The 23,286-nt window shown below is 42.2% G+C and overlaps 1 protein-coding gene across 8 annotated transcripts in view; it reads left to right on the top strand.

The window, feature by feature from the left end:
- Window positions 1-23,286, top strand: part of SPECC1L (sperm antigen with calponin homology and coiled-coil domains 1 like) — a 108,083-nt gene that overhangs the window by 76,866 nt on the left and 7,931 nt on the right. For all 8 annotated transcript variants that reach the window (XR_010920208.1, XM_067550015.1, XM_067550018.1 and 5 more), the window contains 2 exons: window positions 13,345-13,461; window positions 21,249-21,308. Coding sequence is in view for 7 of the 8 variants with exons in the window: in XM_067550015.1 (XP_067406116.1) it covers window positions 13,345-13,461; window positions 21,249-21,308 (177 nt within the window). In the remaining variant the exon portion in view is untranslated. The remainder of the gene's footprint in view (window positions 1-13,344; window positions 13,462-21,248; window positions 21,309-23,286) is intronic.

The following is a 23,286-nucleotide window of genomic DNA, read 5'->3' as shown; positions in this document are numbered from 1 at the left end:
CCGCCCTGACTTGCTCCTTAGGCCCTCAGTAAAGGTCCTCTCGGCAATAAGGCAATCTGAAAAGGCCCTTCTGCCGGTGAACGCAAGGGCAGCACCCTAGCCTATACCCTCCTTCAGGCTTGGGTGAACCAGAATGCCTTCGGACCACTGGGTTCTTGAGATAGTTCAGTGAGCTAGGGCCCACAGTCGTCTTCTCCCCCCAGCCCCTTGATGCCTCCCCCTTTTCTCCCTCTCAGTGGCAATTCCACATCCAAGATGTCGAGGCTGCCTCAGCCAGGAGCAGCGGAGAGGTCCCACAGGCGATGGCGGAAGAGGTCCTACTTGAAGTACTTCCTCATCCCCAGGGGAAAAAAAGGGGGGGACAGATTTGAGGATGGTGACAGACCTATGTTGTCTCACAAATATCGAACAAGGGGCTCAAGTCTTGCATGATCCCCACAGCTCCAGTAGTGGAAACGGGAACCCGGTATGCCACCCTGGATGTCAGGGATGCACATCCTCAAAGGTTCCTTCCCTTCATAGGGGTTGACTCCCTCTAACGATTACAGCTTACCCCGCAGTTTGCTACTTGGCCAGCGGTGTTTACTGAAGGCCTGGCATGGTAGCTGCACGCTTGACGCTGCATGATCCATGCAGGCAGGCCCAGATCCCAAGCCCAGAGCAGGGTGAGCCGGTCAGGCATCTCTTGCGGCTGGCGGGTCCTACGGGTAAACGCACAAAGTTCATGTTAACTCAGGTGCAGCCTACGGAATGCATCGGCGTGACCGGTTGCTTCCTGGACCAGACTTTCTTGCCTAAGCCATGCTGTGGGACAGAGCCCTTCAAGATGGGCCACATGCACAAATGCCCTACGACAACAGCCAAATGTTGCCAACAGCTGATAGGCTAGCCTATCCTCGCCCCATAGGTGCAGGCCACCCTGCGACCTGACGCTTAGGCTGCTTCAGTCATGGCCCCGGGATACAGTCCAAGCAGGCAGCTCTTGCACTGGGAGGCTACGATCCTCCCACCTCCACCCCCCCCCCCCCAAAAAAAAAAAAAAATCAGCAAGCTCTAGCCTCCCGAGACGGGTGAATGACTTCTCGGGATGTGTGAAGAGGCGTTCCATTCACGGAACAGCCTCCTTCAGTTATCCTTATAGTGGCTGCCTTGAGCAGAGGGTAAAGTGCTGTATCGACGCTTACCTTGGCTCACAAGGCATCTGGCCAAGGGAGGAGAGGCGTCAGCATACAGATGTGAAGACCTGTGAAACGCTCACAGGGCTTGCTGAATGTCCCTCTGCTTTATTGAGGGCAGGACGGTACAGGTGCTGACAGACAGTATAGCGACCATGTACTACATCGACAGGTGGCGCAGGCCCATTTGTCAGCCTTGTGAAGGGAACCTATCGGTCCTTAGGACCTGGCAGTGATCACCTCCTGGGGGTGAGAAACGGTGAGGCGGACCGCGTCAAGGGGTCGCTCTTCCTCACCACGAGGGGTTGCTGCGCCCCCTAAGGGCATCTACAACCATCTGGAGGGGGGTTTTCCCCAAAGGGACTCCATCTTTATTGGACTGCAGCACAAGGTGTCCGCAGTGCTGCTCTCTACATGGTCAAGGGGCAGAGGCACTCGCCAATGCCATTTGCCTGTAGCGGTCAGAGATCCTCATATTCACTTTCCCACCTTTCCCCTCCTGCATACTGTCTTGCTAAAGACGAGGAGGGGCTAAACAGATGCCATCTCGATTGTTTGGCCACGCCAGCACGGGTTCAGCATGCTGCTGAATTTCTCAATTGCCCGCCTCAGGAGCCTCTGAGCCAGCGCGATCTCAGCTCCAAGGATCATGGTCACCTATGGTGCCCAGCCCTGGACCCTCGACACCTCAGGGAGAGAGAGATCAGTGGCCGAGAGACGATGAACGAGCCGCTCAGAACAAGCCCAATGAGTACCGATGGGTAGCAGGAAGCCCTCCACGCAGGTCGTGTATCGGGTTAAGTGGAAGTGGTTGATGCCTGCCGTGAGCAGTCCTGAGATACTCTGCCCGGCCTTTCGCCAGTATAGGTGAGCCAGGAAATACCTGCCGCAGCTAAATCTCCAGGGACTGACTGTGGCCTCCCTGAAGGTCCACCTAGCAGCCATATCAGCCGCTGGAAGGGGGATCGCGGTCCTCCCGTCAGGGGCAGTTCGGTCCTGGAAGGGGGTGGGAGGCTCTATCCGTAGGCCCGCGACCCAGTGCCTCCCTGGGATCTCGACCTGCTCCTTCCCAGCAGCGGCTGCGCCCCCTCACCCTCCACATCCTCCCTCCCCCAAACCCTATGGCATCATGCTATTTACTCTGTCCTTCTGGGAAGGTGGCCTTCCTGGGGGTATTTACCTCGGCAAGGAAGGTCTCCAGGATCAGAGCTCTGAGGTCAGAGCTTCTCCCCCATACTGTAATCTATAAAATAAGGTTCAGTTGATACCGCACCGGGCCTTCTGGCCCAAGGCGGTTGCCCAGTCTCGTTGGACCAATCTCATTCTCCCCAGGTTTCCCCGAATCACACAGTTCGGAGGAGAGGAGAAGGCGGCACTTGCTAAAACAGGAGTGCAGCCCTGGCTTCTACATCAGATGCACGAGGCCATTCCAGAGAGCGATGCAGCTTTTCCTCGCAGCATCCAGCCGGATGAAAGGTTCACCAGTCTCTGCCCGGCACAATTTCCTTGGGAATAATTTCCTGCATCGTGTTCAGCTACGAGCAGGTGAAGGTGCCGCTTCCGGGCGCCACCACAGCTCACCCAACAGAGCTCAAGCTCCATCCACAGCCTCCCTAGCAGAAGTGCTAGAGCAGGGCATCTGCAAAGCAGCTTCCAGGCTGGTGGTGCATACCTTTATGTCCCACCATGCCTCTGTCTAAGGCGCGGGAAGGAGAGGACGTCAGCAGGGCTGGCCTGCTGGCAGCTCACTGCTTACTCCGGCCCACCTCCAAGGTACTCCAAGTCACCTATAGTGGAATGGACATGAGCAAGCACTTGAAGAAGAAAACAAGGTTATTTACCAGTAACTGATGTTCTTTGAGATGTGTTGCTCATGTCCATTCCACAACCCACCCCCCATCCCCGCCGCCAGAGTTGGCAGAAAGAAGGGACTGAGGGGGCGTAGGGCCGACAGCGCTTCATATACTGCGGCATGTGTGTTGGACTCCAGGGGGCACTGGAGCCGGCCCTATGGGATCTGCTAAGGGGAAAAATGTTCCAGTAGCCCTTCACAGAGATGTTCACATACCTATAGTGGAATGGACATGAGCAACACATCTCGAAGAACATCTGTTACTGGTAAGTAACCTTGTTTTTTGTTGAAGGTCTTAGATTGACACTATTCTGCTGGTTATTGATTCCCTGAGGAGTAGAGTTTAATGCAAGTTAAATAGAAGAAAGTGGATCATTAAAGTAGAATTGAGTTCATTACTATAACCAAGAATCTCCAACAACATCACTAATAGATGAAGGTATTTGAAAGAATTCTGCTGTCTTTAAATATGCTAGTTTTGTATTAATGCTTCCTGCAAATATACTTGAATACATGATGTAGGCAAAGACTTTAATTCAGATGAAAACTTGTCCCTTTCCTGGATGTTCAGTCAGCCCATCAGGGCATGCTGCACCTCTTGTTAATTAGATGTAATAAAAATAATCCATAACATACAAAGTAGTTGGTAAACAGAAGTAGGTCCCCTTAATTATTTCCTTCCATTGTGTTTTTTCCCTCCTTCCATTTGGCTTTTCTGGTGCTGTTGACATTCTTGGAAAATGGATTTCTTTTCTATTTGTTATTTAATAGAAGCTGGAACTGACAGGAATGGTTTAGAGAGAAAAGGATTGTTCTATGTTTTTTCTGAACCTCTGGTCTTACTCCAACATAAAGCTTTTGAAAATAGTCACTTTGAGATTGACTGACTTACACTTCAAACTTTCACTAAAAAATAATGGAACATTCCCAAAAGATTCATAGCTGTGTGTATTAAAAGGAAGCTGTCATCTTAAAGTTCATGCATCTGTGTGAAAATTTTTAACCACTATTGTTACAAGTGACATTTAAGTTTATTGTAACTGAAATATTAAAGGGAAAAATCGTATTCTCCATTTTTTTTCAGTTTTATTCGTGCTTCTGGCAGTGCTTTGCATGTAGTCAGTTACCTCTGTCTTTCACATAGCAACAAAGGACAGAAAGGCACTTGAAAGGGAAGGGAAAATGTAATTATAAAACCATAAAAGTTTCCAGAGGGACTCAGACAGGTGTAGAACCTGAAACTGATTCTGCCTTACATTTTGCAATTCACTAGATTTCAAACTGAGTGTTTCATACCACGGAGAGCGAGAACTAATATTGTATATTCCCTTGATGCAAAACTATTTCATAACTAATTCCTGGTTTGAATTTTGGCACATTTAGTGATCTGGTTTGTGTTAGCATAAGTGAAGTTAGCTCTTTATCAGAAGGAATAAGAGAAAGGTAGTGCATTTGACAACACATTCATAATTTTTGGTGAACAAGAGGGTCCCTCCTTTTGCCTCCACCTTAGTTCTATAATTCTGTGATGTTTAGCACTGGAGGCCATACAGTCTAAAATAGAGTGTGCACAATAAACAAAAAACATGCACTGTTTAAGACTAATATGAAGGTAAATAGTGTCATATTCCATTAGGATTTCATTTTGTTACCAAAATAGTTTGATATACTACAAACATTCTAGAAGGGATTCATGTTTCCGAACAAAATGAGAGCAGCATAACTTAAACAGGGCTAGGAGACAAGAAAACTTGAGACATGTTCCTAACTCTTAACAGTTGCAATCTGTGGTTTTGGGTGAATTATTTAATTTCTGCCTCAGTTTTTTTATCTGTAGAATGGGGATACTGCTTGCCCTCACAAAGACGCAGAAGATTAATTAATATTGGTGTTCAAAAGAGGAAAATGCTGTGTGTGCTAAATATTTATTTATTATTTATATATAAATAAATCACATTTACATTTATTCTCTGGGGAAAAATGGCATCAGAATGCTGCTTCTATTTTAAACTTGATTATAGTAACAGTGTCATCAGCCTGAATTTGAGACTACGTGCATTGCTCTGGGTATATTTATAGTTACTGGAGAGCACTGAGAGGCAATAAAAATTAAGGCAAAAAAATCTGTCCATAAATCTTAATTGTGGCTTCATAAATGATTTTTGGCTTCTTGCCCTATATGCATAAAAATAATGCATTGTTTCTCTTTAAATTAACCTGGTGCTATTGTAAATATATAAAGGCCAGGTGTTGTGTGCATTTTAGTTGCCTTTGAAAACAGTGAAAAATATTGATTTTTCTATTTAATGTTTCATCTTTATTCAGTTGATTAATATTCAAAGACAAATACAACATGTAGAAAACACTGATAGCAGTTTCAACTCCAGCAATAGAAATAGGATCTGGATCCTGTTTTTGATAGTCATATGATATTTCTTAAGAATATTTATTTTCTGATTTATTAGAATTTGCTTTAAGCATGTTAACAAAAACTAAAACAAATTTCATCCTCATCAAAATAACTCCGTACAATCCCTCTGCATCCCAGTTTCTCAAAACCCCCAAACAAATAGGGAAACCTTGCCAATAACCTAAAGGTAAACAGACTTGGTTTCTGTTGGGCCATTTGTGGTAGTATACTCTCAGGGTTTTGCCTTTTCTTTGTCTGTGTTCTTAGAACACGTAGCTGTTTCTGGTTACGTTTTGTGTCAGGATTTCTTGGTTGGGGTTCAGAATGGCAGGTGATCCATTTATAGTTTGACCCCTGAGAGTTGCATTCTGAAGTGCTCTGGAGAGAGAGAGAGAGAGAGAGAGGCTGCATTGCACCCTCAACTGGTTTACAGAACTGAGTTTTATTAATAGCCATGAGGAAAACAGGCATCTGCATTCTGCATTGGTTGAAGTTTCTCAGTATTTTTTTTCAAAAGCAGCCTCATGTAGAGTTGCACTGATTCAAGGTCACAAAGGCACTAAACACAGATCAGAAGAAGGTGCTTATGGCTACTTATACGACCTTGCACCCCAGAAATAATTGGTGATTCAGAAGCAATCCCATGTTGTGGATCAAACACACTAATCACAGGGTCAGGCACCACCCCTGCCGCCCTCTCCAAATACTCCCGCTATCAGCATCATTTCAGTTTTGTAGTACTGATCATCAGCCAGCTTGCACTCGTTGGAGCCCTGGTCTCTGACAAGCACTGGGAGGGTGAGACACCTCTCATATGGATGTGACAAAAGGCTGTGTGTCATTTGCATACTTGGTATGGCAGCCAGAATTATAGTGTCAGTTTCATCTAGTGGCCTCACATAAGTGAATAGGAAGGATGAGAAAGCAGAACCTTGAAAAACACAAGAGCTTTTGAGATAGTTGAGTCCAGTGCCACCCTTTGGGACCTTTGACAGGAAAGAATGAAACACTCCAGCAATACCATATACCACAATCAGGGTTCAGCAGTTATATGATTGTTGAGGGATCTTTTTTTTAAAAAAAAAGAAGTGTGGACAGCTGACCCATTATCTATTTCTAGGAGACAATTTTCAAGGGGTGAGACCAACATAGTCTTCATTCTGTATTTAGGCCTAAACTCAGATTGAGAATGGGGTCAGAGAACTTCAGAAAAGAATTGCCTCTTCACAAAGAATACATAACTTTTTCCCCAAAAAACAATTTGAGACAGAGAGATGTGTGCTTGGGAAGACTGGGGTCTAACAAGAACTGATTTGGGGGGGCATTGACAGTCGTCTTCAGCAACAAAAGACCCAATAACCTCTCCTTAGATTTTATGAGCCAGGAGGATCATTAATTCACAGATTTTAGGCTGAAGCTCCCTTAGCACATCCAGAACTATAGCATGTTAAATCAGCTGAAATTTAACCAGAAGAGACTTTTCCTGTATTCCTTCCTAGCAAAAGGTAGCTGATCTGGTCTAAAAGAGGTCATCTCTATTAATGAAATAAGTAGAAAACTGAGCAAGAAACCATACTCTGCTTCTGAGTTAAGGCAGCCTGAGTTAACCAGGCTGTCCATCAGTAGCAGTTCAGCTCAGTGGAGCTTTGTGGACAGTGTGGTAGAAGAAAAGGTAATCTGAGTCACTCAGATTCTCTTGGGCCACAGTTGATTGTACACAGAACACAGCCACCACCACTGGCTCCATTACCTGTGCCCCATTTATTTCATCTGTATACCAAAGTTAGCTGTGAAGAGAAGTTTTGTAAGGAGACAATACCTATGAACCACCATACTGATGACCAAGCATAAAGGTTAAACATAATATCCTACTCACCAATAATTTTTGCCACCAACTGTACAGAGTTCTTCCAAGGGGGTTTCTGAAACTGCACTGGACTAGTCAATTTGTAGGCAGACCAATTAAGTGAACTGCTTCACAAAACCTTTTCTGTAGGTGAGAAATAGGTCAATGTATTCTGGTAAGAGGATAAATAGTCATAAAAATTCAGAGTGGTGGTATTAAGATTTTTTCAAGATCTGATACAGCTAGTACATTCATCATGTAAATTGAGTCTTTTTGTTGATCTGTTTTCGTGAGTCACTATCTAGTTATTGGGGTGCCAGTTCAGTTTTTCCACTTGAACAGAAATTTTGTCAAAGAAAATGGAGTTTTCTTTTTGGCTGACACCTTTCTCTGCATAACATTAGGAAACTTCTCTCAACTGTGTAGCCAAAAGTTCAGATCTGTGTTTTGTTGCACACCTTTTGGTGCAATTGGGAACGTGGGTATTGCCATATTAAATCAGACCTGAGGTTCATCTAGTCCACTATCATTTCTCTGATAGTTGCCAGAATCCAGCGTTTCAGAGGAAAGTATAAGAACCCTGCAGCAGGCGGATGTGGGATAATCTTAGCCTCCTGCTCACCCTCCCATCCCCACATCTTAAGTCACCTCCTGATCTCTAATAGACTGTCTTAAGATCTGAAGCATGAGGTTTAATATTCCTTCCAAAACGTTTGTTTCCATTAACTAATATAATTCTGGATGATAGTGTTATCCAGGTAATGCCTGTCAATTTGATGAATGCAGTGCTGACCAATTCCTGGATCTGAATACCCCCAAAAGTTCAAAGAAAAGGATCTACAGTTACATTTCCTTTGAGCATATTATTTTGTGGGTGCAATTCCCCAAGATCACTATTTCTACTTTCCATTTGTTTAAGTGTACTTGGTGTTCAGTAGAAATATTGGGGAGAAAACAAGAAAAGCTTAATTTTTAGAGAGACTTTGTCAATAATTATGTCCCACTGTATTCTAAGGTAATACGTCTCAGTGGTATTTTTTAAAACTTTCCCTTTTAAGAAATAGTAACAAGGTCACTTCTTCAGTTGGAGAAATAAGGTTCAAATCCTGGTGGTAACCAATGATATTTAATTTAGAATGGCTCTGTTACAGCCTCTGTATTAATGAGTTAGCTGGCAGAACTCTTCCTTCTGGAATAAAATTTAGCTTTACTTGGAGGGAAAAAACTAACAAATAACCCCCCAAATTAGGTCATAATATTCAGGGGAGAGGCTGTATGTCCTGGGAAAAAGAACAAGAGCAAAACTAATATATTAACTAATTCTCAGAATAGTATTTTTAAATAAGCCTGTTGCAAAGGGATATGGACTATATAATATATGTAACCATTATAAGCTAAGCATGACTCCTCATATATTTGATTTTTCAAATCTCTTTAAAGAGAACTAAAATAGTCTATTTGTTGGCTCTACAGTATATCTGAACACTCTTCCTGAAAGCAGTCCAAAAAGGAATTGCTATTCTTGTGTATATATATATTGACACATTTATTTTACCTTTTTTAATTCTTTACCATCCTTTTACTCTGAACCAGTAGAATAATTTATTAGCTAAAATGAGTGACTAGAATTTTTATGATCTAATGTATGCCCATTAACTAAATATTAATATTTAGTTAAGTCATAGAAGATAGCGATTCAAAGCCTTTCTGGATTGTCCATTCCCCTTTCAACACATGAAATAAAACCTCAGATAGACACATCTCTTGTTAAACTGACATTACTCTTGGTCTTACTTAATAAAAAACAAAAAGCCATTGATCTTTTCACTTGTCTGTCAGAAACACTACTCAAGTGCAGGTTTCCCCAACAAAGGAATAAAAACCTTTCCTTCATAGCAATAAAGGTGAAATCCCAACGTCCATGTCGACCAGGTGCTTTAGGTACCTCTTGTGCTCCATGATGTCATGCCAGCCTTTAGGGTCCTTGTTCACTCAAGAGAAGTGGAGAATGGTGAGCATGAGAGTTGCCAGTTTCTGCAAAATGTAAGTTTTCATTAGAAAATTGTGGCCCTTGGAGCTGCAAAGAAAAGTTTTCAAATGTAAACCAAATTCAAACTGATGCCTAAATGGACAGATATATCAACCAAACCCATTTGGCTGAGTATAAATACAAATTTATAATAATAGCCACTTGAAGTGAACTTTTAAAAGCAACTGGGAAAAGACAGCTTATCTGATTACCAGGAAACCTAATAGCAAAATGCTAGATACTTCACGTTCTCTATATTTGAGCACTTTACAAAATAAGATAAGATCAGAGTGCTTATTCAAAGCTGGTTTAGTGAATCACAGTAAATGTTGAAGACAGTAGCAGGTTAACTTGTCTTATTGTTACTGCTGTCTAAGTTAAACAATTATTTGGAACAGTCAGAGCTCCAACTTCAATACTAGGCTCTTGCATCCAGCTATCACCTATATCAACTAATTACGAGCTTGTGCTTATTAGGGATATTGGCTGCATGTTGCCAAACAATACTAAGTGACTAGCTTTTTCTGTAATTGGTTGCTAAGAGTTTCACTGGCTGGATAGAAATTCAGGACTACTCCATTCAGTGGTCTGGTTAAGTGAGGCATCCACAGTGGCATTAATGGTGGAAAATGAGAAACCCGGTGGGGTGGGAGAGGAATAGAGGCATATGTTCTTACACGAAGCATCTACATTCTTTAATTCTTCAATTATATATAACTTTCCTCTCCTCTTTGTATTTAATTGTACTTGTTTTTCTCAAAAGTTGCCTTATAGACTTCACAAAAGTGTGATTGGACCATTCTATAGTTTAGGTCCAGGGTTAAAGAATTTTTAAAGCCATGTAACAGTTTGGCCTTATGCACACATGCCAGACCATTTTTTGTTATAACTTGGTTTGGTGACAACCAAGTATACCCCCCCTTCAAAAAGAAAATAAACCAAAAACTCACTCTGGCATTTGGGGACAAGTTTGAAAGATATTTATGTATGTCTTGTCAGTCTCTTCCATTGTATTGTCTGTAGTTATGGGATGGGCCCCTTTAGAGACTTTTATAAATTCTAAATTAATTATGCTAGCCAAACTTAGTTGTTTAGGTAGGGTGGATAGGACTTAATTTTGCTTCCTGCTGACTGTTTTGGGAGGAAAATAACATCAAGTTCCCAGAACCACCAAGGAGTATACAGTGGACTTTCACACAAAAGTTAGAAGATTTTGACTTTGCAGATGACATCAGCTGCTGTCCTAACAAGCCAAAATAAACGATCTTCAGCTCTGTGCACAATTTGTTTTGTTGAACAGTTTGTAGGGTTGAAAATCAACACTGAGAAAACTAGAACAATAAGAATCAACACACAACAAGCACCAATAACACTTTCTGGGACTGACATAGAAGAGGTCTGATATTTCACATATCTTGGCAGCATTGTAAGTACAACAGGTGGAACAGACTAAGACATTAAAGCCAGACTAGTGAAATTCAGGCATGCATTTCTAACAATAAAGCTAATCTGGAGAAACAAAAATCTTGCCCTCCAAACTTAACTCTAGAATATTTAATACCATTGTAAACTTGGTCTTATTATATGGTGCTGAAACTTGGAAACTTAAGACCTTACTATCTAAACTCCATGTTTCATAAACAGCTGACTTAGCCAAATCTTCAATATCAGATAGCCAGAAAAAGTCACAAACTAAGAACTCTGGAGGACAAAACAGAAACCGATAAGATAGGAAATTAGGGAATGAAAACAGTGGTGACTAGAACATACATGGAGGAAAGACTCAAACAACATAACAAGACAAGCATTAGACTGGAGCCCCCAGGGCAGGAGGCAACACGGTAGACCAAGTTTAACATGGAAATGAACAATAGAAGCAGAACTGAAAGCTATCAAAATGACATTGGAAGAAGCCAATGTGGTGGTAAGAGTCTGGAAAAGATGGAAGGCAGCGGTGAGGGTCCCTATGCTTATAGAATAGAGGCATACAAGACAGAATTCGTTTTAGAGCTAGGCTACTACAAGTGTTTTCATGAGAGCCCCTCCCTGTGACTTCATCTGTGTTCTCTGCATAAATGTGATGGGGAAGATGAGTCCCAGGAAGTACATGTAATACAGGGATTTTGGGGGGCAAGGGGTGGGGTAGTGGGTGGTCCCATAGAGCAGCTTAGAATAAATAGATGGCATGGAATTTGTATTAGCTTTGACTGTTAGCTGTTTCGAAGTTTGGTGTTTGTATACAATCTGCTCAGTTCTTTTTTGCTGAAATTGAAAGGACCTCTTCTTCCCTTATTCAAGAAGCATTTAACTAGTTTTGACATCTCCTGAAAATAACTAGAACCAAATTAATTCAGTTAGTTTCCAGCTTCCTGGAGGTTTGAGGGGCAAGAGGGAGAGCTTTTTTCCCCCATTCTGTGTCTTCAGGAAGTTGAGACTATGTAAAGAACATATTCCCACAGCACTGGGGGCCTGAAACAAAGCCATTTCCGTTTGGAAGCAGGCTGTTGGATTGCAAAGCAAGGCTCAGGCGACTGCCTGTTGGCATTGTGAGTCCAAGCACGTACACTTACATCACCATAGTTTGAACTTGCATTTTGTGGAGTTTGTATAAAAAGGTCTGACGCCGAATAGGAAATGAAGATTCTGGGGAGTCAGTGAGGCAGGGAGTAGCAGCATTTGTTTCTTTACATTTGTAATCCAAAATCTTCATTGGTTTGACTAGAAACTTAGTCACATGATTTAAATTGCATTGTCTTTAGTTTTTATCCTGTTTGGTACTGTGCAGATCTCTCTGATCAAGATTAAACAAGGGGGAGTGATTAGAAATAGCCTTTTGTAAAGAGGTGTGATTGTTATTAGACTGTTGTAAGGAAAAAGGATGAATTATCAGCTTTTTCTTGGTTTCTGTAGCTGGAGATTGTTTCAGTTTTAGTGTAACACCAAATATAAACCAATAGCAGAACTGTCTAGTTACTGCTTAAATCCAGTTAAGGGAGGAGTGCATTTGACATATGGTATATTTACATTTCTCCGTATAAGTCTCAAAGGATAGGTTAGTAGATGCAGTTCCCATCTGGTTCTTAAATAAAAGAATCTAAACTTGCTGCCATCCATTGGGGTGACAGTAATTTCTTCACCATTATTTGCTTGACAGCAGACAAGTGTACTGTGATTTAGAAATGTCACTGAGGCATCTTGTTCATAACTTCCTTTGGCCATAGACTCTTTCCAACAGTTTGTGCACAAACTGTTGTGGAATAAAGGGAAGTATTTAACTATGCCACTTATCTCCTGATTGGAACAGAAAGATGGGTGTGTGGAATGGCAGAATGAAGAATTTTTCTCATATGTCTTATTCAGAGAACTAGTTCCCTGCCATATTTCATGTTTGGGTATTCCAATGGATCATCTTTGAACAAGAATTAGTAATGGGTTTACATAATGTTTTGACTCATTCATGTCAGCTACCTCTTAATGAAAATAATCACCTTAATCAGAAGAAGAAATATCTGTGATCATTGATTAGTCCTTTTGCCCATTGAATAATACAATAGAATATGAAGGCGAAAAATCTAATCTTCCCATGCTTTGATAACACATCATAGCAGTTTGGCATATTTTAGAAGTTCCAAAAAGAGGCCAGAAATATGTATCTATAATTTGTTTCTACTTGTATGTCTTGGTGTGTTCACTTTAACCAAAACATTACTATCTTAAAGGAATACAAAAGCATTTGCTAATAATGTATCATATCTTTTGTGGATAGTAAGGCAAATTAAGTTCCAGAACTAACGTCTTTCCTGTCCTGGTCTATTTCTCACTCTCAGCAGTGTTGGATTCTGGTCTCTGACCATTTCAGCACTGAAGTTGAGGTAGTTTTTGTTTGCATCTCCATTTCGAAAATGCTTTGGCATTCTTTTGATAAAAGACACAACATAAATAATATTATTTTTCTAATCACTTAAATCAAATTCTAAAGCAGTATTAAATGATAATCTGCTATCATTTATAGACTCTTTTTTTCCCTTAAAGAATATTGACATCACAAACTTCAGCAGCAGTTGGAATGATGGGTTGGCCTTCTGTGCAGTCCTCCATACTTATCTCCCGGCTCACATTCCATATCAAGAGCTGAACAGCCAGGACAAGGTACAGTATTAGAATGTCCAGTTTAGCCTATGTTAACTGATAATATAGTTAAGCTAGAAAAAAATAAATATGGAACAGATAAAAAAATACATAGCATGGAAGGAGAGAGACAAAATTGGGATTACTTCCTTGCAATAAAAAATTAAAAGGCATGATTATAGTAGTTAAATTGGCTAAGGGTTTATAAATGTAAGGCTTATCTACTGTCTGAGGCAATTGGACAAGCCAGAACTTTGGAACAAATGTAAGAAGACATTAATGAGAACATAAATTTAAACTGAGGAGGGTAACATTAAACAGAGTGAGTGGGAAGGGCTTTCGGTTGATGCAGTAGCATTCAGTGTTTAACCAAAATTTTTTCTTCTAATAGTGTCCCTATGGATGCTCCTTGGCAGGTGTACTTGCATCACTGTGCTGCTGATTGGAGAACTTTGGTGGTAGTGTCTGTTAGGCCCGTACGTGCGCTGTTCCCCCATGCTGTGCCACAAGGCTAGCCAGTGCGTATGGGCTAACCCTCCTCAGTTCCTTCTCAACCTCTCCGTAGCTAGAGATGGAGCTACTTGCTGTCCGTTAGGATTGCACTCTGTTTTTATACAGTTAGTTAGCTTGTTAATAGCATAGTTATTCCTTACCTTCTTTTTTATTTTATCCAGTCTTCCTCCCCCGCAACTTTATTTATCCTCCCCTTTCCTGCGTGGGATCCTTCTTCCTGCCTGGTATGCCAGGTTCACCAGATGTCCAGAAGTGTCTCACTAGCAAGGAGGCAATTCCAATTGTAGACAAGCACTCTTTAAGTACATTCACAGCCTTAGGGAGGGTCACATCCAGCAAAAGTGTAACCTCTGCCAGCAACTTCGACCACAATCCGACAAGGACAGGAGAGTTTAGGAAGAAGATTATCTTTATTGAAGCGGTCTCAGACCTCCGTAGGACCTACATCAGGAGTCCCCAGGCAGATGTAAGTCTTCCCCGCAGTCCTCTAAGGGCTTGGGGTTGAAGAAGCAGGCTGCTGACCACTCTCATAAGTCATTTAACAGGAGAGTAGGAAGTTCTCAAAGTGAGCCCCGAGATACCCAGCGAGTTGGAGATCGCTTGCAGTTGTCTTTGGCACCACTGGCACTGAGACCTTCGCAGTCCGGTACCCACAGCTCACGGAGACCAGCAGCAGCCAGCACCGTTGACTTGCCCTTGAACCCGAAGGACATAGGCACATAGTCATCGGCACTCAGAGACAGGAGTAAGCACTCCACTAAAAAGGTGCTCCCAATATGTGAATCCTCATCTGTACCATCATTAATGCCTAGGCACCAGAGCATTTGGGATGAATAAGGTCCCCGTCTCCTTTCAGCACCACTGCCGACACTGAAGTAATTGATACTGATAGAATTCCTCCTCTCCGACAATCTCTGCATACCAGATGCACCAGGATTCCCAATTTTCGGTACCAGGACCTTTGCACCAAGTCCCTGCTGGACACAGTAGTTGTCACCGCTGCCATAGCACGCCCCCTCCCCCCCCACTCTCCAGTGGGAGTTCAGACGGTGAGCAGGAGGAAGTGACTTCACGGTACTCTTCCCAGGCTTCGTATAGTACTCAATACCACCCATCACTCAGTTCCATTATGGTGGATGCTGTCAACTCCTGCAGCCGGCAACATCAATCAAGGATTACTCCATATGACTGAGAATGGAAATACCTAGACTTTTTTGACAGGAAGGCATGCTCCTCAGCTGTCCTTCAATTTTGTATTGCCAACTACCAGGCCCTCACGGTGAAATACGATCATATCAACTACCCACAGTTGACTGACTTTATTGAACAGGTACCAGAGTCACATCGGACCAATTTAAGGCATTAGTGCAGGTAGTAGCAAAAACATTGCTGCAATCTGCCCTCAATGCCATTGACACAGCATCAAGGTCCATCTCCATGGTGGTAGTGATGTGACAAGCCTCATGGCTTCCCCTCTCTGGTTTCCCAAAACAGGTGCAGTCTACTGTGGAGGACCTCCCCTTCAAGGGTACAAGGCTCTTCTCAGAAAAGACTAATGCTTCCCTTGCACCCTGAAGGATTCCAGGGCTACACTCCAGTCGTTGATATCTACATGCTGGGACAGATGATTTAATGCCCAATCCCAATATAGATCATATACATCGCAATATTAGCTGCAACAACACTATGTGCCACCAAGGAAAAAAGGGAAATTTCCTGAACGCAAAATACCAGGCTCCCAATCTTCCTTGACCCAACCCTCTTTGTCCAAACGCCAGTTTTGACAGGCAGATTGAGGCGCCATTAGACAACTCCCTTCCATTTATACAGCCAACCAACACTTCACACCCATTTGGCCACCAATTAGCAGTGTTCTGCAGTGCCTGGAAGCATATAACATTGGACCGATGGGTCTTAGAGATAATTTAAAGTGGATATTCCATCCATTTCACCTCCCTACCCCCTCTACAACTCTCTTCCCTGTCCCTCTTCAGGGACCCTTCTTGTAAGAGTTTACTATGACAAGAAGTCAATCATCTCCAGCTAGGAGCCATAGAATCAGTACCTCAACATCTAAGAGGAAGAGGTTCTACTTTCCTTATTTCCTACTACTAAAGAGGAAGGGAGGTTGAAGACATACTAGACCTTAGAGCTCTGAACAAGTTCATCAAGGCTTAGAAGTTCAAGATGGTCTCTCTATCAATGATCATTCCAGCACTGGAACAGGGACACTGGTTTTCAGCCCTTGACCTTCAGGACACATACTTTCACATCTCAATCTTACTGGCTCACAAGCAATTTCTCAGATTTACCCTAACACAAGACCACTATCAATACAGTGTTCTTCCTTTCGAGCTGTTGTCGGTCCTGAGAGTATTTTCCAAAGTTCTCTCACTGGTAGTCGCTTGTTTACACTCTCAAGGGATAATGATTTACCCTTAAACTTGACAACTCCCTCTTCAGAGCTGGCTCTCTCAAGAAGGCCCATCAGGTCATAAAAGTGACCATGAACTTATTTACACAGTTAGGTCTACAGAGCAACACCGAGACGTCAACCCTCATTCTGGCACAATGCCTGGAATTCATAGGGGCCAACTTTGACTCATTACATGCCAGAGCACGCCTGCCTCAACACAGGTTTCTGTCATTAATCTCTCTTATAAACACTATCCAGAACAGCCCACTGGTATCAGCCAGACACTGCCTCCAACTACTGGGGCACAAGGCAGCGGGCACAGCAGTAATCCCACATGCAAGGCTTCACATGCATTACCTCCAAATATGGTTCAGCTCAGTCTACAGACAAAACAGGGACAGGCTGGACAAATCCCTCCACCTCCCACCAGTTCAAACACTATCTAGATTGGTGGAAGGACTCAACCGACATTTGCAAAGGGACCCCTTTTCCCCAAATCTCACCATTGATGCTTTTCATCACCCACCGATGCATCGCTGATAGGGTGGGGTGGGCACCTAAACAACTTCACAACACAAGGCAATTGGTCATCCTCGGAGATGTCCCCTCACATCAATCTCATTGAGCTACGATTGGCCAAGAATGCCTGCGCTCATTTTCAGCCTACACGAAGATCCTAACAAACAACATAGCCTGTATGTACTACATTAGTCAACAAGGAGGAGCCAGATCACCCTCCCTATGCACCAAGTTGATCAGGCTATGGAATTGGTGCATCTCCCACAACACTGCAGCTTACCTCCCGAGCACACAGAACTCGATAGCAGATGGTCTCAGCTGCAGATTCCCGCAGGATCACGAGTGGGAGACAGACATGATGGTACTTCAGAGCATACTCAAACAATGGGAGACACATCCATGAACTTGTTTGCCACTCACTTGAACAAGAAATGTTCATGCTACTGCTCCAGAGCAAGGATGGGGATGTCATTCACTGGGTGATGCTTTCCTCATTTCCTGGAGCAGGGACCTTCTCTATGCTTTTCTGCCATTTCCACTACTTGCGAAGGGCCTGCTCGAAAAGAAAAAAGATGGAGCCCATGTCATCCTGATCGCCCCTACCTGGCCGAGACAGGCATGTTTTCCTCACCTGTCACAGCTCGCGACATGTCCGCCAGGCTCTCTCCTGGCCATACTGAATCTCCTCTCACAAGACAAGGGACACACCGTACATCCCAACTTGGGGATTCTCTGCCTCGGGGTTCCTGCTTGGTTCCAGCACTTAGCATGTTCCTGTTCGAGAGGTACAAGGAGTGCTATTACACAACAGGAAGACCTCGATTTGTCGCACTTACCTACAGAAATGGTCCAAATTTCAGACTTGATGTTCTGCCAAACAAATTTCCCAACTATGGTGACTCTACCACATATCCTGGACAAATGCATTGACCCTGAAGAAATGGGGTCCATCTCTGAGCTCTTTCTGTCAGAGTCCACCTAGCAGCAATAACAGCCTTCAACCAACCTATTGTGGGATACATGGTGCTGTTACACCCAACTGCCAAGAGGTTTCTCAAGGGTCTAGTAAACCTTTTCCTGCAACATCCTACCTTTGCGTGGGATCTAAACCTGGTGCTGAGAGGGCTGATGAGGCCACCATTTGAACTCATGGCAACCTGTTCACTGATGCACCTATCCATGAAGACAGTCGTCTTAATAGTGATTACCTTGGCCAGGAGAATGGGAAAATAGCAGATCTAATGGCGCATCTCCCTCTTCTCCTCCTCCTCCTCCCCCCCCCCCCATACACAGACAGACAGACAGACACACAGAGAGAGTTCTTCCCAGACAAGGTTGTGCTTAGGCCAAATCTAAATTTTATTGCTAAGGAAACTTCTCTGTTTCACATGAATCAATTGATTCACCTCCCAACTTTCTACCCCAAGCCTCACCAAGAAAACAGAGGCCATATTACATACCCTACATGTTAGGAGAGCCCTGGTCTTCCACTTAGATAGGGCAGGAGCTTTTAGAAAATCTCCTAGACTTTTCCTTTTCATTGCAGACAGATCCAAGGGCTCAGCAATATCATCTCAAAGGCTCACTAAGTGGATCTTGAACTGCATTAGACAGTGTCCCGAGCTTGCAGCATGACCCCTCCAGACTCTAATAGCACTCACTCCACGAGGTCGATCTTTTCATCGGGCACATTCTTCAAGAATATTCCCATGACAGAGTCCCACAGGAACAGTGCTGTGGAACCACTCGGGGCAAAGCCAGTCAGAACTCTAGTGCTCTGAGCCTGCTCTCCCTCTCTCCCCCCCCAGGAACTCCACACACTAGTGCAGCCACCTCCTGAATCTGGCCTCGGAGCTTTCAGCACCACTTGCTCTGCTTGAGCTTCCCCCATGAGTCTCTCTGGATGGGACGCCTGGGGAGCTCCGACATGCCCCAAAAGGACCATGCACCCTGCTTTGCAGTCAGAAGTGATTCACAGCCAGTGTGGACATCAGAAGGGTTTTTTAGTTCTCAGGATCACAGTGTAGAAAGACTTTTTGTTAGCAGATTAATTAGAAGTTACAGCAGTGATCAAGTAGGGAGCCTCAGAGCCCGTTCTCAGGCCCTGCTCCTAAGCCCCCTTACGAGGGGACTGGCCCTTCCAGCCAGCTACCCCCCAGACTCATCCGCTTGCCCTTCCCCAGTCCTTTGTTTCCTTCCCAGGCAAGCTGGCCATTCTTCCCTGTCTCTGCTTGATGCAACCTGTTATAGCTGGTTGGCCCAGAAGGGCATAGGGGTCTTGCTATTGTCTGAATAAGTGTGGCTGGGGAAGGGCCATCCTCCCTCTAGTGGCCTCTGCAATGAGCACACACCCAGGTCCCATCACCGAAATATATAAGTAACATATGGGGGAAACTGAGGCGCGCACACAGCACTCAGAGAAAACCCCAAGAATATCTCCACTTTGTCACGGTCTCTATCTCAAGAGATCTGTAGAGCGGTGACATGGGCGTCTGTCCATACATTTGCAAAACATTATGTGATTACTGGGGACTCCGCCTTTGATGCCATCTTTGGCTCCACAGTATTATCCTCTGTAACTGACCAGTTACTACGAAGTCCCAACTGACAAGTAGGGTAACTGCTTGGAAGTCATCTACCATGGAGCACCCCTAGGGACACTACTCAAAGAAGAAGTTACTCACGTGCAATAACTATGGGTCCCTATGGGTGCTCCACAACTCATCCTCTTCCCCTTCACTTCGGAGTTCTTGTTTATGACTCTGCAATAGAGAAAGAACTGAGGAGGGTTTTCCTTCCTGTGCTGGCTAGCCTCGTGGCACAGCACGGGGACAGTGCATGCGCAGGCCTCATGGGCAATACTACCAAAGTTCTCTGATCAGCAGTGCAGGGACACAAGTATACCTACCATGGAGCACCCATAGGGAAACATCTTGAACCATTGTTACTGCGCATGGTGAATAACTTCTTTTTTCTTTGTCATTTAATGTTAAATGTCTGAAATTCAGCAACTTCTATGCTTTGGAGTAGTTTATTCCCCATTTTGGGTGTTAAGAGGAAATTTTTTATTGAACATACTTCCACTCCATATTGCTCAAGGTGTGTATTGTTTTCCTCCTGAGCAAAATTTAAAATAAATGTTTTACAAGATAAGAAGTTAAAAATAAATTAGGAAAAAGAATAATTTCAGTTTCTTCCAGTGTGTTATAATTAGTACCCACAGAGACATCTTGCAGAGATGCATTGTTAATAATTTCCTTAACAAATGCAAAAAAATTCTTAACACGTGCAAAGAGATAATTTATTATTTTTGCCATTTTTATGGACAAATAACTAATTTTTCACCTCAATGGATCCCCTGATTGATTCTTGTTGTTCAGTCCATTGGTATAATTTAAATAATCATTGTTTCTTAATATCTTTAGTTATGTTTTCCTTTTTACTCTTTAAATATCCTCTTTATAGCTCTCTGTTTCTTCTAAGTGCTAATGCTGCAGCTTCTTATTTCCTCTGATTGCATAGGGCTATAATTACCTTGAAATTCAATTTAATCATTTATCACATATCAATACATAAACACTAAAGGCTGGTAAGAGCGAAGAGAAGAATCCTCCATGAGGTGCATTGGACATTGGCATAAAGATCTATTTCACATCGTATCTGTCACTACACTGAGAAGTGCTATAGAATTACCTAGAATAGATTCATAAAGGTATTCACTCCCCCTGAGTGCCACCTCCATAAAAATGGCTACATTTCAATATCCAAGATCTCATATTGATTTAACATTGCCAATCTTTTACTTTTATCAAATGACATTTTAGAGGTAAATATAACTTTTAATTTGAACAATTCCTTTAATAGTTGAAGCTTAGAATCTTATTAAATTTACTATTTCCCAACCTTCGCTCAATATTCACTTATTCTCCTGATTTGATAACATTTAATTTCAAACGCAATCCCTTTTTAGCTGCATTTTTCTTATACAAACAGATATAAAAACATATCCCTCTCCAGAATTTACAAAATCCTTTCCCTATTTATCATTTGATGCTTAGGGTTTGTTGGTTTTTGTTTTTTTCGTTTGATCTGTGACAAAGTCCCCAGTTAGCAATGTCTTTTCTAGCATTGTTGAAAATTCTTTACCCCAATCCAGCAGGTAGTAAATACTTCTTACAAATACTTGTGTATCCCTAGTACAGAATGATGCATGTGACATGTCTGTATAAATGTGGGTGAATTATAAATCCTAGTTGAAGTCAATACAGGGTTTTATTAGAAATATTTTCAAGCAGCAAGTCTATTACACTTTTAGTAGTTTTCTTTCTATTCTCATATAAATGTTGCATTACATTTACAGAGAAGAAACTTCACGCTGGCCTTTCAGGCAGCTGAGAGTGTTGGCATCAAATCCACTCTGGTAAGTGTTAAATGCACACTATGCGGATAATTTCCTGCTTATAAAATGTCTTTTATGCTTTGCACAATGAAGTTCTGTAACAGAAAGATTACTGTGTTTTGGGCCCAAAGCAATATAATGAGGATAGTTCATTTGCCCTAAAGTGATTTGAAAAATGGTTGTATATTCTATATGAAGGCTGCTTCTCCATGCAGACATTATTGTTCTCTTTAATTTTTTTGTTGTATTTCTTGGCTTTTTCCTTGACAGAGCAGGTTTTTGGTCTTGTGACAAACTATAGCATATAAAGAAACCATTAATATTCAAAACAATACAGCCAGGCTAAAGTAAACTACAGGTTAACTAATCACAGATATTCTGCCCTGGCAAGTCTGCAGGGCACCTGGTTATGTGTCTCTGCTTGTGGCTTGAGGGAGTGTGGGAACAACAACATTCTAGATTTGGGTTTAGTTTACATTTCAAATGGTTTGAATGTATTAGAATTCTAAAGGTGCAAATCAAATCCATGAAAGTTGGTTTCTTATTCAGTAAAATGTAATGGTCATGATTTCTGTGGTCCATCTACTAGACCAGCAAATGGTCCAAAATATTGTTGAGTAGAGAGATTTTCTTTGTCTTCACGTTCAAGCACTGGCAACATTAATAGAAATTTGACATTAGGTCTATACTGAATGCAAGTAAAATAAGATTTTAACTATGAATCTTTCTTTGACTAACAATAATTAAGAGGCTCTGTGATTCTTACAAGAAGAAATTCCTGAGCAGGGTTGAAAAGAATTACCAATTGTCATTATGAAAATAATTATCAGAGAAGGAAGACTTTTCTGAAGCTATGGAATTGGGAGAAACCCGGGTCAGGTGAATGTCTACAGCAATCCAGCTAGAATCGCCAAGACCACAAAAAGTATTTAAATAACTCATTAGGACTTGTGTAACTTGAATTCTAGTAAAGCTGCCATGGAGTTAGCAACTCATAATACTATATAGTCAGACATTTAAAAATAACACTTTCCTTGATCCTTATCAAAGACTCTGGCCAACCATTGTATTTGTTCACAATGGAGATGCAACTGCTGAGTATTTTTAATACCTCAGAAGTTCGTGATTTTGAAATGTTAAGCTTTTTACCGAATGCTGATGTAAGAAATATACGCCTTTCTACAGCTGCTCTCAATAGTCTACGGAGTTAGCCACAGTAAAAAGACAGCTTCCTGTCCCTTGATATTACCATACATAATGGCACTAGAAAGAGGACTTTATAAGATACCTGGAACTGTCTGAACCAAAAACTCTCTTAAAATGTAATGCCTACACATGCAGTCACTTTCATAGGCTCAGGTTCATCCAAACTGAATAAAATCTTGTAAGTGGAAATCTTTTATATGGAAAGTTTTGTTAGCAGTATATGCAGCATATACTGTGTGTTTTGTGTGGCAAATGGTCAGTGTATATATAAACGTTAATGATGGTAACATTAGGGGAAATTATTTCGTTTGTTGTTCCTTGAACAGGGTGTTTTTACTACTCACAACTCCTTTCATAAGGTGAACTCTAACACAATAATTCCTGTTCCTGTTTGAACTCTCTATTAAAAACAAATATAGGTAAGGTTTAAGAATGTCACCCAAAAAATAAGGAAGGTTTAAAAAACTTGCATTGAATTCTTCCCTTTCCTTTGTCTATAGGTTAGCTTATGGAGCAGGATACATCCATATTACTTGTTTATAAATCAGTTTACACACTTATTGTGCAATACAAGTAATTATAATAGTTTGAGATCAAGCATAGTTTGTCAGGTAGCCATTAACACCTCACATTTTGCCTCTCCTTCAGAGTACATATTTTACTAGATTTGGTAATAAATGCTAATTTTTCCTAGTTAAAAATCTACCTTGGAGATCACTATACTGTTGTAAAGTGACATTTAACAAGTATAAAGGTTGAATGTTAGAGAGCAAGTTAACTTCCATCCTTTGTG

Source organism: Emydura macquarii, unplaced genomic scaffold (genome assembly GCF_026122565.2).
Source record: "Emydura macquarii macquarii isolate MOO-44397 ecotype Brisbane River unplaced genomic scaffold, CSIRO-AGI_Emac_v2 contig_1254, whole genome shotgun sequence".
NCBI classification, from domain to species: Eukaryota; Metazoa; Chordata; order Testudines; family Chelidae; genus Emydura; species Emydura macquarii.
The sequence above is the reverse complement of the archived record's forward strand: the minus strand, read 5'-3'. Positions and strand labels throughout refer to the sequence as shown.